General features: G+C 61.1%; 1 protein-coding gene across 1 annotated transcript; it reads left to right on the top strand.

The window, feature by feature from the left end:
* The first annotated feature begins 402 nt into the window (after positions 1 to 402).
* On the top strand, positions 403 to 14162 carry DEF6 (DEF6 guanine nucleotide exchange factor). The gene is made up of 11 exons (XM_083812369.1): positions 403 to 857; positions 6327 to 6467; positions 8199 to 8384; positions 10175 to 10402; positions 10553 to 10699; positions 10802 to 10910; positions 10989 to 11287; positions 11694 to 11860; positions 12072 to 12270; positions 12955 to 13045; positions 13229 to 14162. The coding sequence occupies exons 1-11, from the start codon at positions 762 to 764 to the stop codon at positions 13438 to 13440; spliced, it is 1875 nt and encodes a 624-aa protein (XP_083668495.1). The 5' UTR covers positions 403 to 761; the 3' UTR covers positions 13441 to 14162.
* Positions 14163 to 15958: the final 1796 nt, after the last annotated feature.

Genomic DNA, 15958 nt, shown 5'->3' with positions numbered 1-15958 from the left:
TTAGGGGATTGTGTCACTTAATGTAAGAAAATCTCTCTGTGAATGCATCCTACAGCCCTCTTAGCCCGGGAGAGAGACCTGGGCTGCTTCCCCAGGGTCGTGGGCAAAGCCAGCACAGGGAGCTGTGAGCGAGCAGGTTTTTATTTGTCACATCTACCCGAGACGTTCGGAGAGGAAGAGGTTTCTGCAGGAAAGGCTGGGCACGCCGCCGCCACCCCAACCTCCCCGGGACAGCCGCCGCGGGTGAGGTCCCAGCCTGATTTCCTCGGGGCGAGCGGGCCCGAAGCAGCCGGGCTGGAGCCCTTCCAGCGGGCACAGCTCGTGCTCCTGCTGCTAGGGGAAGCTCCTCGCTTAAAGCCGAGAAGAGGAAGCTGCTGCCTTAGCCGGGGAGGGGATTTCTCCGTGCTGAGAAAGCTTTTGGTCTCCAGGCTGAGCGAAGGGCCCTGACTCCCCATTCCCTTCGCGCACCGGGATCCCCAAAACCGCACATCCCTTTCTTTTTTTTTTTTCCCCCCCTTGCCATCCGAGGGGGACAGAGAGGGGATTTCTACAGCGGGGTGCCAACCCCAGCCCCCCTAAGGGTGCTGATCCCTACCCGGGAACCCTTCGGGGACCCCGGGGAGCTCTGGGGGTGCACCCAAGCAGATGGCGCTGCTGCTTCGTGCGCGGCTCCGGCTGCCGAAGGCTGTCGAAGCAACCGGTTTCCTGAAACCGGATTCTCAGCGTTGACAGAGCTGCCTCTGCCACCGCCGCCCGTAGCCATGGACCTGCGAGCGGAGCTGCTCAAGTCCATCTGGTACGCCTTCACCGCCCTGGACGTGGAGAAGAGTGGCAAGGTGTCCAAATCCCAGCTCAAAGTGAGTACCGGGGGCGGTGGGGGGGGGAAACTGGGGGCTCGGGGCGCTGCTTGCCCCCGTTCGGGGCTCGCGGGTGGGCTGCGAGGTTGCGGGGTGGCTGCGGGGATGCTCCAGGGCTGCCACGGGGGAATTGCTGAACGTGGAGGGGAACGAGCCCCTGCTGTCGCCTCCGCACTTCGTGCCCGGGTTTAGTGAGGTTCCCCGTCCCTGCCTCACCTCCATTTTAAACATTAAAAAAAAAAAAGGTGGGGGGGAAGTAGGAGGGAGTTAATCCTCCAGTGTATTTTTGGGGAAAAATACATAAAACAAGAGGAAATTTCTTTTCTTGGGTGTTTTTAGTTTCTTGTGCTCTTAATACCCAGCTACCAGCCCAAACTCGGGTTTTATTTTTCTTGCTTGCACCCGCGTTTCTGCTTCCTGTTCAACCCCAGGGCTGGAAGGTAAAGGGAGCCCGTTTAAAAGCTACAACTCCTCAGCAGCCAGCCCAGAAATAACGCACCATTTTTTAAAAAAACCTCTGATTTCCCCTGTGCCCTCCGCAGCTCTGCCCGAGGCTCCCGAGCTCAGCCCTTCATCGGCACCCTCGTGGCTTTAAAAACTTTCTTGTCTGCCTCCAGGACTGGGTCTGGTCGAATCCACCAGGTTTTGCCACTGCTACAGTAACAGTTCATTTTTTTTTTTTCCGTTCGGTAATGCTGGAAGCCCTTTTGAATTGCTGCTTAAAAGTCTAATCCTGCTTCTTACCCTGGCACCGGGGTTGGAAATGCTGGTTGGAGCAGGGGGGTGGAAGGCAGGGGAAGGACCTGAGCTAGAAACATGCAAAACCCGGTAAAACGTTGCGTCAGGAGCACTTGGCAGCTGCCACGAGCCGTGTGCGATGTGTTGTGAAACTCTGCAACGAAACCTCTTCTCCTCCTTTTCCTTCTACTTTCGAGGGTTTCCCCCGGGACAGGCTGCGGGGAGGTGCTGGGCTCGGGGGGGGGGGGGGGGCGCGTTTGGGTGGAAAACTGGGTTTTTATCTGAAGGGGTCTGGAGGAGCCGGGCTCCTGCAGCTGCTTCCCAGAAACCGGCTGCAGGTGTGATGAGCGTGCGGGCCCCTCGGCCCCTTCGTGCTCGGGGGGCTGGGGCTGCACGTGGCAGGACGGAGGTGGAAAGCACCCACGTGGCGATGGGCACGGGCCGGGTTCGGCCTGAAGGCTCCCTGGGGCCATCAACCCAGGGCTGGATTTGTGAGGTTTTTTTTAAAAAGATACCTGAAAGTGTAGAAATATCTGAGGAAATTCAGGAAAATACTAAAATAGAGCGGAGCTGGGGTGCTGGCTCCGCTGGGGAACGTCTGCCTGGGCTTTCGGTGCTGAGCAGAGCACCAGGCATCCTCCTGGCCCTGCCGTGCACGCTTTGCTCCAAAAGGGCTGACGGTAGCACAACGTTAACGCGCAACGCTCGTCGTGCGTGGTCTGTGACGCTGAGGCCGCAAACACCCCGGTTTTAAGGGCCGTTTCCTAGAGAGTTTGTGCGGGGCGGCTGCCAAGGGCCGCGGGATGCTGAGGACGGCATCTCCCCGGTGCCTTTACCCAGAGCGACGTTTCCGAGCTGAAGGCGGATTCACCCCTCGTTGTTCCACCGCCTCCAGCCCTGAAACGGGAGCTCTGGCAGCTCGGGGCACGGCACAGGCCCTGCGCCGCCGCCCGCGGGGTGCCCAGCCGTGCTCCTTCCACCGTGAATCTCAATTCTGGACAGCTCTCCACCTGCGAGAGCTCATTTCCATCGCCCACTGCTGCCAAACCCTGCCTGCTCGCGAGGCTTCGCTCTGCCCAGCCTATGCAAGGCAGCGTTTCTGCTTGTAGGGTCAGGGGCGAAGCAGCCCGGGCCCTGTAGGGTGGCGGTTTGAGCTCCGTGCCCTCGCAGGGTTCCTCGTGCACGGTGCGAGCTGGCGGCGCGGGGCTGCACTCTTCCCCCCCCCCCGACCCCATCGTGGTGCTGCAAGAAGGGTCCCGGAGGAGGGTGGGAGAGCTGCTGGTGGGCACTGAGTTCTTGCAGCTCCCGAAACAAAGGCCCGGTTTAGCCCCGAAAGCTGACGCTGGATTTTCCCGGGGGATTACAAGAAAGCCGGTGGGAGCTGGGAGTTTCGCTCTTGGGCCAGTCGCATAAGTAAATTTAGCAGCGTTTCAAAGCTCGGTGGCAGAGCTGTGGGAAGCTGCTGGGTTCAGCAGTTGGGTTCTTTACATGTACACTCCTATGCAAGTGAGCGTGTGCATATGTATGTGCTCTGTAGGTGTGTATCTTGCACAGGAAGGAAAGACAGTCTTGTGGTTAAGAGCTACGAGCCGAAAGATATCGGGTGTTTCTGTTCCCAGCGCGGGCACGCACTGGGCCTGGTCTCCGAAGGGGTTTTTATCCTTTCTGTGCCATCGCAGCCCCGCTGGCGGAGCTGGCGGAGCCGGTCGCGGGGCCTCGGGGTGTCGGTGGCGCAGGATGAGGCTCCGGAGCTGAGCGTGCAGGGGGCCGTGCCCGTCCTGGCACTTCTCGCTCCTCCGCTCGCGGTCCTGTCCCCGTGGCACAGGGAGGGGAGAGGAGCCCTCTGAGCAGCCCCGACGGGCTGGGTTTCCTGAGGCTCTGCTCGCTGGAGGCTGCCGTTAGCTCTGCCGGGGCTGGCAGCGTGCTGCTTGGGTGTGGGAAGCCTGGTGGGAAACTTAAAAAAAAAAAAAAAAAAAACTAAAAAAAAAAAAAACTAATTTGGGGCTGTTTTGATGGGGTTTGGTCATTCTCCAGGCTTCTCGACCCTAGGAACCGCAGCGGCGGCGGCGGTGGTCCCAGGGGTGCCCGGGCTGCGTGTCGGGGTGGGACAGGGTGCAGGCGGCAGGGGCACGGCTCTTGCTCTCTTTTGGAGCCCGTGATCCACGCAGGTCCCCGGGAATCGCCGACGCCTTGGTGGGCCGGGCTCGCTCACCGCGGCCACTTATGGGACCCTTGGGGGCAGGAAGGAGGCGCCTGGCTCGCACCGAAAGCTCCCCGGGCTTGCTGAAAGCTCCTTGAATGCACAAAGGGCTCTTGGCACAGGCTGGCGCCGGCAGCTGGGCCAGCGCGAGGGCTGGGAGCAGCTCCTCCGTGCGTGCACAGGGGGAAATCGGAGGTCAGGAGCCCACAGGGCTGGGCTTGAACCACGGGGGCTTGGCCGACGGGGCGGCGAGGTCGGGGGGACCCCGCTCGTGTCCCCGCCTTGCTGCAGAAATTGGGCAGCTGAAGGCGCCTGGCCGCAGGGAGGCATCTCCCCCGCGGCATCGCTCCCTGCAGCCCCCTCCGGGGGTGCTCCGGTTTCGTCAGAGGGGCCGGTTTGCTGACACGTGGGGAAACTGAGGCAGCGGCGACGCTCCCTGCGCGGTGCCAGAGGTCCCAGCAGGGGCTGGAGGGGTCCATGCTCGAGGTGCCGAGCCGGGCTCCAACCCCAAAGGTCACCCCCCAGCCCTGGCATCGCCCCCGGCGTCTCCCACGGGGGCGAAGAAAAGGGGCAGCCATTCTCCCGCGGCGTTACGTATTCCACCCCCGGCTCGGGCTGGCGTCAGCAGCGGCCACGGGGCTGGGGGAGAAAAGGGTGGAGGGAGGAGTATGGGGCTGCGGGGGGGGGACGGGACGTGGGGTGCCCGCGGTGCTGGGCTGACCGGGGCCGTCCCCTCCGCCCCTGCACGTCGCGGTGGAAAGGCTGCGTCACCAAACCTGCGTCGCGGGCTGGGCTTCGACGCTCGGAGCGTCCTCGCCCTTCTCTCCCCCCCCCAAACACTTTTTTTTTTTGCCTTCCCACCCCATGTTTCAGGACCCGGGGTGGGGGGGGGGTGTTTTCCTCCGTCTCGGTGGGGTTGGGGCAGCCCCGGCCCCACACATCCTGCAGTGAGCCCGGGCAGGGTTTTCCTGCCCCACTCTCGTATTTTGGGGGAGTGCTCCAGCAAGGAGCAGGCTGCGGTGTGGGGGGGGACACGCAGAGGGGGTCGGGGGGGGCTGGCCGGGGCTGGGGGCACACCTGAGACCTCTGGGGGCTTTTGGGTGCTGCGGGATGCTGGGCTGGGACACCGCAGCACCCCTACGGCTCAGCACAAGGGAACATTTCCTCTCGCCCTTACGTTTTCCCGGAGGAGCGGGATCCTCTCTGGGTCTCACCCACCCTGTCCCCGTGCTGCCGGGGCAGGAGCTGGAGCAGCGCTCGGTGGGACGGGGGCTTCGGAGGGGACATGAGCAGAGGAGAGGGGGACAAGGAGGGGACGAGGCCACGCGTGGGAACGGGAGGGCAAGGCGCGATTCCCGGCTGCCCCCGGTGCTTCCATCCCTCCCCACCCCTTTGCGGCCCCCGGAGCTGCGCCGGACCCCAAAAGAAGCGCTCGGGGCTACGGCCTGCGCGGTGTCTGAGCGCCGGGTGGAGCCCTGCTGATAGCATCTGTCCAGAGGGGGAAAAAGAGAGAGAAAATCTGGTCGAGCGAGACCCGTCTCCAGCTGCAGCAGCCGACGTGGCCCCCGGCGGGCCCTCTCCTTCTGGGAGGACATCTCCAGCCCCACATGGAGAGGAGCGGGGACACCCCAGCACCGTGGGCCCGGGCACCGTCTCCTCCAGCCCCAATCCTTGACCCAAGATTTTTGTGTAAATCCCAACGCCGGGGGAGGCCGCCAGCTTTTGGGCCTCTCCTTCCAGCATCTCCGGCTCGCCGGAGGGCGAAGGAGGGCAGACGGCGCTGCGCCGCCAGCCGGAGGCGTTGCTGCTCACGGGGAAGCCTTCCCCTGGGCTTCCCAGCACGGAAAGTTGGGATTTCCAGTTGGGATTGCCACCGCGTGGGAAATTTGGGCGAAACGCGCTTCGTTTGGGGGGATTTGGACAAAACCCCGCTGGGCGGCACCCCTGGTGGAGATGGTGTGTCTCCAGATCGCCGTCGCCCGCTTTCACTGCAAACAAAACCTGGCCTTAATTTCTTTCAGACCCTTTCTTGTTTTCGTTTTTCCATCTTCTCGTGACACGCTTACAGAAAGCAGCTGCTGCTGCCAGGTTGCAACACGGCAGCCGGCTTGGGTGCGTTCTCTATTTATTTTTTCAAGAAATCGCTAAGGGCAGCTGCCAAACAGCATGGCTCGGGGCGGCTTATCGTCCCTTCTAGATCAAAGCATGTCCTGTTTGCTCTGTAATATTTGAAACAGCCCGATTTTAAAAAAAAAAAAAGAAAAAAAAGTTCTCCGTGTACCAAGGAAAGAATGAAATGAATGCAAGAAAATCCTCGCTTCCACGTGAACTCTCTGCTGTTTCCAGACGATTATTCGAGGTCGACATTTGGGGATTTCCTGCTGCCAGGCCCAAGCCGTGCCCTGTGGCTGCAGTGGGTGATGTTGGGGGGCCGGGGGTCCCCGCCAGGCAGCGGGGGGCTCGGTGCCGGGGGGGTGGGAGCTGGCAGGGCTGGAGCCTGACCCCGTCCCCTCTCCCTTGTGCTCGGCCAGGTGCTGTCCCACAACCTGTACACGGTGCTGTGCATCCCCCACGACCCCGTGGCGCTGGAAGAGCATTTCCGAGATGACGACGACGGGCCGGTGTCCAGCCAGGGCTACATGCCCTACCTCAACAAGTACATCCTGGACAAGGTGAGACCCCCCCGGCCCCCCTCCCCGGGACCCGCTGTGACCGCGGTGTCAGCTCCGCTCCCGCGTCTCGTGGCCGCCCCGCGTCTCCCGTCCCCTCTTGCTCCCGGTGTGCAGGGCACGGCGTGCTGGGACGGGCGGCAGGAGGATTCAGGGAACTCAGATGAAGGCCAAAAGGAGCCTCGTTGGCAAGCTCGAGCCAGCCTCCCCCTTTCCATCTGGCCTCTGGATGAGGCGCAGCTGCGTCAGCATTTCCTAAAGGGCTCGGAGGGGGTCCCGGCGGCCTCTTCCAGCCCTTTTTTCCTCTCCACCCCTGTTGAGATTTGAGGCACGACCTCTCGGCCGCTTGGCAGAGGAGGAGGAGGAGGAGGAGGCTGGGGGAGGCCGGGGCGCTGGGGCAGGGCAGAGGTTGGGGTGGGAGGTGGGTGGGTTTCGCTCTTTTTCCGTGGCTCAAAGACACCTTTGTTCCGCGCGGCGCACCACGGCGGCACGGTGCTCGTTTCCTCTGGGCATACGAGGAGAGGAAAAACGACTGACGGCTTTCTTCCACTGCGTGCTTTCAAGGCGCTGGGGGCCCGGAGCAGGGTGCCGGCACCCTTCCCTCCCCTGCTGCCTCCCCAAAGGGCTGAGACGGGTTTTTGGCTGCCGCCGGTGCTCCGGTGCTGCTCCCCGGCGGGTTCTGGCTGAGCCCCGGGGATGCTGGCATCTACCCCAGCTATAGGGATCGGCCCTGCTGTGAGCAGGGACCGAGCCAACCCCAACCCTGCTGCCCCGGGGAGGGCACCAGGGGCCGATCCTGCTCGGCACCAGGGGCTGATCCTGCTCGGCACAGCCCGATCTTCCTGGTGCAGAGCGGCCCAAACCCTTGCAGTTTCCCATGCAGTTCCCTGGGACATGACCTTCAAACCCCCTTCTGCTTTCACTAATAAAATCCCAGAGGCGGCCTGCAAAGGGGAAGTGGTTTTTCCTAGTAAGAGGGGCTTTTAGCTGTTCCTGGTACCCAGGACCCAAAGGTTTTTCTCTGGCTCTGCTGCTGCAGATTGTGGTTTGTGCTCATGCTAGCCACGCGGTAGTGCTCTCCTGGGGAAGTGCATGGACAGAGTGGGACAGGCCGGTCTGGTCCCTGCCACCCCCTATCTGTGTGGCACAGCCTCCAAAACCAGCAGTGGTGCCTCAGGTCCGGCCCCAAGGAAGACTTTTGGTGGCCACAGAAGCTCGCGATCAGGCAGCAGGGCCGATGGAGGTGTTATCCCTGCCGCCGGTGCTGCCTGCTTGCAGCACGTCACTTCCCTTTGCCGAGCCCCTCTTCCTCTTTTTGGTCAAACGGGATAAAGAGAGCGACCCAAAGCCATGCAGACATTTGCAACGTGGCCTTGGGGAGAGCCCAGCGGTGCTGGATGTGCTTTGCCGTGTGCTTTCTGCTGGTGCCCCACAGCCCCAGGTGCTGTGCCGTGGTGCCCAGGCACCGCAGCGATCCCGGAGCGCTTTCTCTGCCGGTCAGCGTGCCCAAAACCGTCTGTGCAAGGGCTCCTCTGCTTGGTGGCCTTGCACCAAGAGTTAGTGCTCAGCCGCGCTCTGCAGTGATGGTCGCATCCTGTGCTCTGCTGCATGGACAAATCAGTCGGTGCCGGCAGGGACAGGAGGTCTCCGGTGTGGAGCTTCTGCCCTCCCTCCAACCTCTCCCCCCCTAGAAGCCCCCTCGCAGTCCTTCACCAGCCTGGGTCCCGTCCGCAGGTGGAGGAAGGTGCTTTCGTCAAAGAAAACTTCGACGAGCTCTGCTGGACTCTGACAGCGAAGAAAAATTACAAGCCTGACCGGAACGGGAACAGCATCGTATCCCACCAAGACGCCTTCAAGCTCTGGTGTCTCTTCAACTTTCTGTCTGAAGACAAATACCCTCTCGTCATGGTGCCGGACGAGGTAGGAGCTAGCTGCCTCTCCCCGGGCTCGGTTTTGGGCTGACATGTCCCGCTATCGCTTCCTGGCACGTCCTTCCTTCGGCTGCCTCATCACATCCTGCGAGCCGTGGTGGGGGGAGAGAGGGCAGGGTGGGAGGAAGAAGCCGTGCCCACGAAAAGCGGGGTGGCCTGGGGGCAGCTGGGAGGAACCCTCCGAAATGCCGAAGCCTCCGGAGCACAGACGGCTTGGAGGATGAGGACAGGGCCGGTCCGCGTTGGTTTTTGGGTGAGGCAGCAATCTGGCCTGCTGTGAAATGAACGGGCCAGTTCTCGGGCCAGCAACCAAGGAGCATCCCCAGCTCGGCTCCTGCTGGGGCTGGTCCTGAAGCCCTTGCAACGGGCCAGGAATCCCCCAGCGGCTGAACTGGGCATGGGCTTGGAGGATTCCTCCTGATTTTTGTGGGGATGAAGGAGAAGATGATGAGAAACCCTTTAAGCCCGCTGTTATCACGGGGTGCTCCTTGTGAAGGAGGCAGTGTCGGAGCAGACCCTGTTGTCCCCGTCTGTGCCCGCTGCCACCAAGAGCTCAGCACCTGCACCTGGGTGTGCAGCCGGGCTTCTCGGCGAAGGGCAGGCAGTAATCTCCGAATTCCAGGCAGCATTTAGGTTTTTCCCTTCTCCGGGGCCCAGATGAAAGCCCCACGAGAAGGTTCCAGATGCCAGGAGACGCTCAAAAGCCAACAGCGGCCTCACCGGGCCCTGCTGCGGCGCTCAGGGACGGGCAGGCAGCATCCACCTGCTTGGGCACCACCTCCCCACTGTGTTCAGCCCCCCACTCCCCTCCCAAGATAAAAAAAAAAAAAAAGGCAAACCCAAACAAACAGAAAACCCACCACCACCAAAAAAAGAAAGAAAAAAGAAAAGAAACGCGGTGCTGCGCAGATGTACGAGGGCAACCGCACTTCCTGCTCCCCGGGAGAGGAGTTTCCTGCTCCCCAGACCATGACAAAATGAATCATCCTTCTGCTAACAGGGCTGGGCCTGAGAAAAAGAAAAAAAAAATGTCCTAGAAAAAAAATAAGTAATTTCTCCTAGCTAGATGAGGAGGAGAGGGAAGTCCTCTCAGACGAGGAAGGGCTCCCAGTGGCTCCCAGTGCCTGAAGGGGGCTGCAGGGAGAGGTGGGGAGGGTCTTTGTCAGGGGGTGCAGTCATAGGACAAGGGGAAATGTCCTTGAGGACGTTTAAAGGAAAAGAGGGGAGATACGGGTTAGATATTCGGAAGAAATTCTTCACTGTGAGGGCGGTGAGGCCCTGGCACAGGAGCTGGGGGTGCCCCATCGCTGGGGATGTCCTAGGCCAGGCTGGGCCTGGTGTTCCTCTCCCCTGCAGGACCTCTTCCCCTGCTCCAGCCCAAGGTTTTCACGTCAGCTGGAAACCAAAGTGGTGCTGAGGTCAGGGCCATGGTCTGAGATGCCTGCCTTGTGGGCTGGGTGGGGGACAGCAGTGCTGGGCCGATCTCCCCGAGGCACTCGACTTCTGCGGTGCTTTCTCTTCAAAGAAGCCAAAAGCCTCCCGCCCTTGTGGCCAAAGCGAAGAACCTCCCAGGGCTAATCAAGCTTTAACTCAAAACCAACGTCCTGAGCCTGGAAGAGCTTGGCCATTGCCATCAACCCTCACAAGGGTTTGTGATAAGGCACGGAGAGGGACGCGGCCTTAGCTCCTCCAGCACGGGTTTCCTCGCCCCAAGTCGGCGGCTGTGGGGTGGGAACGACTCTTGCTTTGCCCCCGACGCTGATCTCCCCGTCCCCGCAGGTGGAGTACCTGCTGAAGAAGATCTGCACGGCCATGAACGTGGAGCTGAACTCCTGCGAGCTGGACGACTACCTCTCCCAGGAGCCGCAGGGGCAGGGCGGCCTGACGGTCTGGCAGTTCCTGGACATGGTGAACTCGGGGCGGCTCCTGCGGGGCATCGAGCAGGAGGCCATCAGCATGGCCGTGGAGGAGGTGTACCAGGAGGTGATCGAGGACGTGCTCAAGCAGGCAAGGAGCCCGCGTGTCCCGGGGCACAAGCTCTCTCTGGGGGGTGTTTCTGGTTTTCTCCCGGCCCTTAATGGCGTGGTTATGGTGTGGTTGTACCACCCCCCATCCTTCCCCTGCCCCGTTGCTGAACCCCGTGTCCCCTGGGCGCAGGGCTACCTCTGGAAGAAGGGCCAGCTGAGGAGGAACTGGTCGGAGCGGTGGTTCATGCTGAAGCCCAGCGTCCTGTCCTACTACATGAGCGAGGAGCGGAAGGAGAAGAAGGGGAGCATCGCGTTGGACAAGCACTGCTGCGTGGAGGTACAGCCTGGGCCACGGCTCGCGGCAGGGATAACGCCTCCTGCGTGGGTTTATCTCGGTCCTCGCCCCGTGCTGACACCGTGCTGTGTCCTCTCCCTGCAGGTGCTGCCCGACCGGGACGGGAAGAGGTGCATGTTCTGCGTGAAGACCTCCTCCCGCACGTACGAGATGAGCGCCTCCGACACCCGGCAGCGCCAGGAGTGGACGCTAGGTCTGTGTCCCCATCCCCGCTCTGTGTCCCCTCCCCAGCACCCCCGTGGCCCCGCTGACGTCCTCCTTCACCCCCCAGCCATCCAGACCGCCATCCGGCTGCAGGCCGAAGGCAAGAAGTCCCTGCACAAAGACCTGAAGCAGAAGCGACGGGAGCAGCGGGAGCAACGGGAGCAGCGGAAGGCGGCCAAGGAGGAGGAGACGCAGCGGCTCAAGCAGCTCCAAGAGGAGAAGGAGCGGAAGCTGCAGGAGCTGGAGCTGCTGAAGGAGGCCCAGCGGCAGGCGGAGATACTCCTGCAGGAGGAGGAGCAGCGGCGGAAGCAGCAGCACGAGGAGATGCAGAGGACTCTGGAGATCCAGCTGCGGGAAGCTGAGCAGGTGGGTGCATCCTCGTGGCAGGTCCTGCTGCGGGGCTGCGTCGCTGGTGGGATGGTCGCTGCCTTCCCCACCCCTTGGCCGTGTTACCTGGGGGGTTGGAGGAGCTGAGCACGTCCTCTTCTTGCAATAACACTGCTGGTACCCCTCACCTCCGGGCTCCCGTGGTGGTGTGGGACCTGGGGACAAGGGACGGAGGGGGCAGCGCGTGAGGTACCCAAGGAGCAGGAGCTGAGGACAACGTGCTCCGGGGTGCAAGAAGCTGAGAGGCTTCGATGCTGGCCAGGGAGCCTAATTCTGTCCTTGCAGCTCTCTCCACGGGCTCTCCGTGGTGTGGGGGACATCTGGCCCCATCCACCCAGGGGTGCGGTGCCGGCACCCACGCTGACAGCTCCTCTCCCCGCCGCAGGCACGCGCCTCCATGCAGGCGGAGATGGTCCTGAAGGAGGCAGAGGCAGAGCGCCAGCGCAAGCGCATCACGGAGCTGGAGGAGATGCAGGAGCGTCTCCAGGAGGCCCTGCAACAGGAGGTGAAAGCTCGGCACGACGAGGAGTCTGTGAGATACGCGCAGGCCAGGTAGGACCAGAGCATCCCTGGCTCTCCTCGACCAGGGAAGGGCTGGGCATAGGGTTTGTCAGACACGCTCCTCGGGGTGATGCCACTGGCCTCGACTGCTCCCCGGGGAACCAGGGTGTGCCCGTGACCGCCCGTGATGGCAGCGGGGCTGGGGGAAGCTGGTGGATGAAGTGGCAGAGGGATGTCCTCACCTCTTGCACTTTCTTGACAGGCTACTGGCTGAGGAAGAGGAGAAGCTGAAACAGCTGATGAAGTTGAAGGAGGAGCAGGAGGAATACATCATCAAAACTCAGCTGGAGAAGCAGGTCCTCAAGCAGGAGATGGAGAACAAGAACAAGTGTCTGGAAGAGGCCCAGAAGCAGCTGGAGGAAGTGAGAGTGAACAGGCAGCGGGTGGACCAAGACGTCATGGTGAGCGTCACCTTGGTGCCACTTCCCATCGCGCTACGAGCCCCAGGGGACCTCCTGGCCCTCTTCTGAGACACCTCCACACTGGGGAGAACCCAGGGACTTTGGGGACCTGCTGACACGTACCCTGCTGTAGCCAGGCTGGATTTAGGGCGTTACATTAGCTGCAGCAGGGAAAGCGGCCCAGAGGTTTGCCTGGGAAGGGACGTCTGCCCTGCGAGGCACGTCCCGTGCTCCTGGTAGAGCCGTGCCAGGCTCGGCGCTCAGCTTGCGAGGCCAGCGAAGCGGGGAGGAGGCTGTGGCCACTTTGCCCCCATTTTGCTGCGCTGGCAGATGCTATTAGGAGAAGTCTGCTGACGGGGCAGGCGCTGGAGGAACCACCAGGCTGGCATTTCCTCACCGCGTGGCTCTGGGTTTTTCTGATCCGTGCCAGGGGCTGATTTGGTGGCTGAAGTGACGCAAGGGTGTCCTGCTGGGGGGGACAGCACTAGTGTTGTGTATAAACCTATAGAGAGCAGCAATGTCAGCTCTGGGAGCAAGTGTGGAGCATGGAGGGTTGGAAGCAGGGTGGGAGCAGCAGACCTAGAGGAGGGTGAGCTGCCTCCATCCCAGAGGGAGCCTCAAACCCAGGCTTAGGGAAGGGAAAACTCTCAGGCCGGCTCAGTGCTCTCCTCCACCTCCTTGCAGGCGGCTCAGAGGAAGCTGCGGCAGGCCAGCACCAACGTCAAGCACTGGAACGTGCAGATGAACCGACTGATGCACCCTATCGAGCCGGGAGGTAGGAGACCTTCCCCCAGGGCATGCAAGTCTGTGCTGCTGCCGATTCTTCTTCCCTGTCCCCCTCTTTGGGATCCTCAGAGAAGCAGTCACCTCTGGCAATGAGACCCTGTGCCCCTTTTCCTTCGCCAAAAGGTCAATTTGGACCCCAGGTAAACAATCTGCTTTTTCTGTCTGTCCCCAGACAAGCGTACAAACGTGAGCGGAGGAGGCTTCGCTGGCTACCATCCCCTCCTGTGCCAGAGAGATTCCTCCCTCAAACTCAAGCAGAAAGTGGAAGAGAAAGGCAGCGACCCCGTGAGGGACGGCAGCAAGGAAAACGTGAGCAACGGTGGGAACAGAGGCCCGCCACCATCTTCGGATGCGGACCCCATGGCCACGGAGCCCTCCAACTAGCCCCACGGGACGGCAGAGCCCAGCAGGGAGCCGCAGGGCCCAGCACAGCCCTCTGAGCAGACCTGGTCGGTGCGATCATCTCTGGGTAGAGACCAGCGGAGACTAGCACAGAGCCTATAAGTGACTACACGTAGGGCAGAGACGCTTCCCTTCTCTTCAGGGATGTGCTGCAGCCACAGCGTGCCAGGAGCTGAGGCAGCCCAACGTGGGGAGAAGGCAGCGGGGCCAGCTCCTCCGGGCTGCCCACGTGTGGGGGCTGGAGGCGCCTCCCTGCACGCTGGCCTCTGGTTTCAACACTGCCTCAAAACACCACCAGTGGGTCTGGACCACGTTGCCCAGGGCTGCCGTTCTCCCTTGATTTCTACTGGCAATGCCTGCTGTGTTGTCCGCTGCGCCCCTGCAAAGGGGCTGCCAGGGCAGCCTTTATGGACTGAGCAGTGACTTCCCACCGCCCCCTCACAAAGGGCATTTTCGGCCCTGATCAGGGGGACCAGGATCTCCTTAACTAACACGTGCATTCCCTGAAGGTGGTTGTTAGTCACTGGAGTCACGTAGATGTTAGTACAAACCAACAAGTAATAAAGCTTTTTGAGCCACCGGCCCGTAGGCCTCTTTCCCTGCAAATCTGTGGCCCTGCAGGCACCCAATTTTCTTCATGTGCAGGGCGGGGTCTGGATAGCCACTGCAGAAAATTAAAGAAATTAAAGAGAAATCAGACACAATCAGTGAAAAGAGGTCCCAGTGGATTTTGGTTTAGTCTGTGGAGGGCCGAGAACGGCAATGGGGTGTCTTCTGGGAGGGCCAATACCTCATTACTTCAGTTAAGTGCTTGTATAGGGAGGTAACAGTGCTCTGGATTTAGGTCCTTGCCCTTGGACTGCAGGACTCCCTGTTTTGGGATCTGGTCCGAGGCCTGCAGAAGGCAATAGAAAAGATTCCTGAAGGCAGCTGGGCTGGCTCCATCAGCTCCGGGAGTAGGTGGATGTGTTGGCTCCCTTCAGTGACATTGGCCTGGCCTGCCTCCTTCACTTCATTTGCTCCCTGAAAGACCAAGAACAAAAGCCAAGTCTTCTGGCAAACCTCCCTGCACACAGACACACAGAATTTTTTTAAAAAAACACCAACAACAACAAAAAACAACATTGGGGTTAATTTTTCCAAGTACCTCTCTTAAGTCCAGTCCTATTTGCCTGTTACTTTGAGGCACAGAGCCCCTGCTTACGTAAGGGTCCCCTCTGAAAAGAGATGCTGATAGCAAACCCTTGCATCAACCCCAGATTCACAGTTGCTCGTGATGCTTAACTGCAGTTCGTTAGGGAGATTACAATCTATTTCCTACTTGTGCGGCTTTGAGCGTTTGCTCGCAGAGCTCTTCCCCTAGTTTTTACAGTGCTCCTTTCTTACAATTCTTTTCAGTTGTGCCTGCCCAAAAGGCCGTTTTCGCAGGTCCGCGTGGCACGATGGGGCTTTGCTGGGACAAAGCAGCTCTGTGTGTCCATTAAGGACGCCTGGGTGGCCCCATAGCCCGGTCCCCGTGCGGCCTCGCCAATGCACAGAGGGAGCACGGGTGGCTGCAGCCCTTGCAGCAATGGCTCCGGGGGCCTGTCCCTGCCAGCCAGGGACTGCAGCAGGTCAAATCTGTCCCCCGTCCTCCTCTTCACTGTGCTGGGGACTGTGGGGGATTGTAAAGGATGCAGCACAGCAGTCCTGAGCAGCGGTGCCTGACCACTACAGCCCCATACGGTCCCCAAACAGCTCTGGAGTCCCTGCCTGGCCCTGTGACAAGTGACAGCGTGCCATCCCAGCCGTCCCACTCAAACACAGGACCCGCCACTCTGCGCGTTTTCTGGTGGAGCAGGGCCTTCGCAACACATTGTGCCCCTGGGGTGTAATCAACCGGGGCTGGGCCTTTTTCTGGCCTTGAAGCGTGAAGATCTCTGCGGCCTCCCAGGGTGACCCTGGCACAGCTCACGGCCCCGTGAGATCCTCAGGCAGAGGCGGGTCCGGGGAGGGTGCCAAACACTGGTTTCTACTGGGAAGGAAATGGGCTGGGTGGAAATGCACCGATGGGAGACCTCCTCCACCTCTGACAGCTCCATTAGCTCAATCTCTTCCCTGATCGGGCGTCAGGGCAGGTACCACACCTAGGCCGGGAGGAAAAGGGCCACCTCCGCCCATCTCCGTGCCGCAGCCTTGTCGCAGGGCTGTGTGCCCTGTGCTCAGCCCCCAGGAGACGCTGGGTCGTGCCCTGGTGGTGAAAAGTGCCATTGCTTCTCCCCACCTCTTGGGCTGCGTCGTCTCTCCTTACAGCAACTCAGCGGAACATTGCTTTTGCTCTTAGCAGCTGCGTTCCCATGCAGCAGAATGTTATATGTTAATTGCCGCAAGGACAGGCGTGGAGGGAGCAGTGTCAGCACCTGCCCTGGATCGGCCGCCAGGTCTGGATGTGCCCGGGTCTGTCTCACCCTCCCGGAGCGGCCGACCTGGAGCTTGCCTAAGTCAGCAGCAGGCACACGTC

Source organism: Anser anser (assembly GCF_964211835.1).
Source record: "Anser anser genome assembly, chromosome: 27".
NCBI lineage: Eukaryota > Metazoa > Chordata > Aves > Anseriformes > Anatidae > Anser > Anser anser.
Note: the sequence above shows the minus strand (reverse complement) of the source record. Positions and strands in the feature narration are given on the sequence as shown.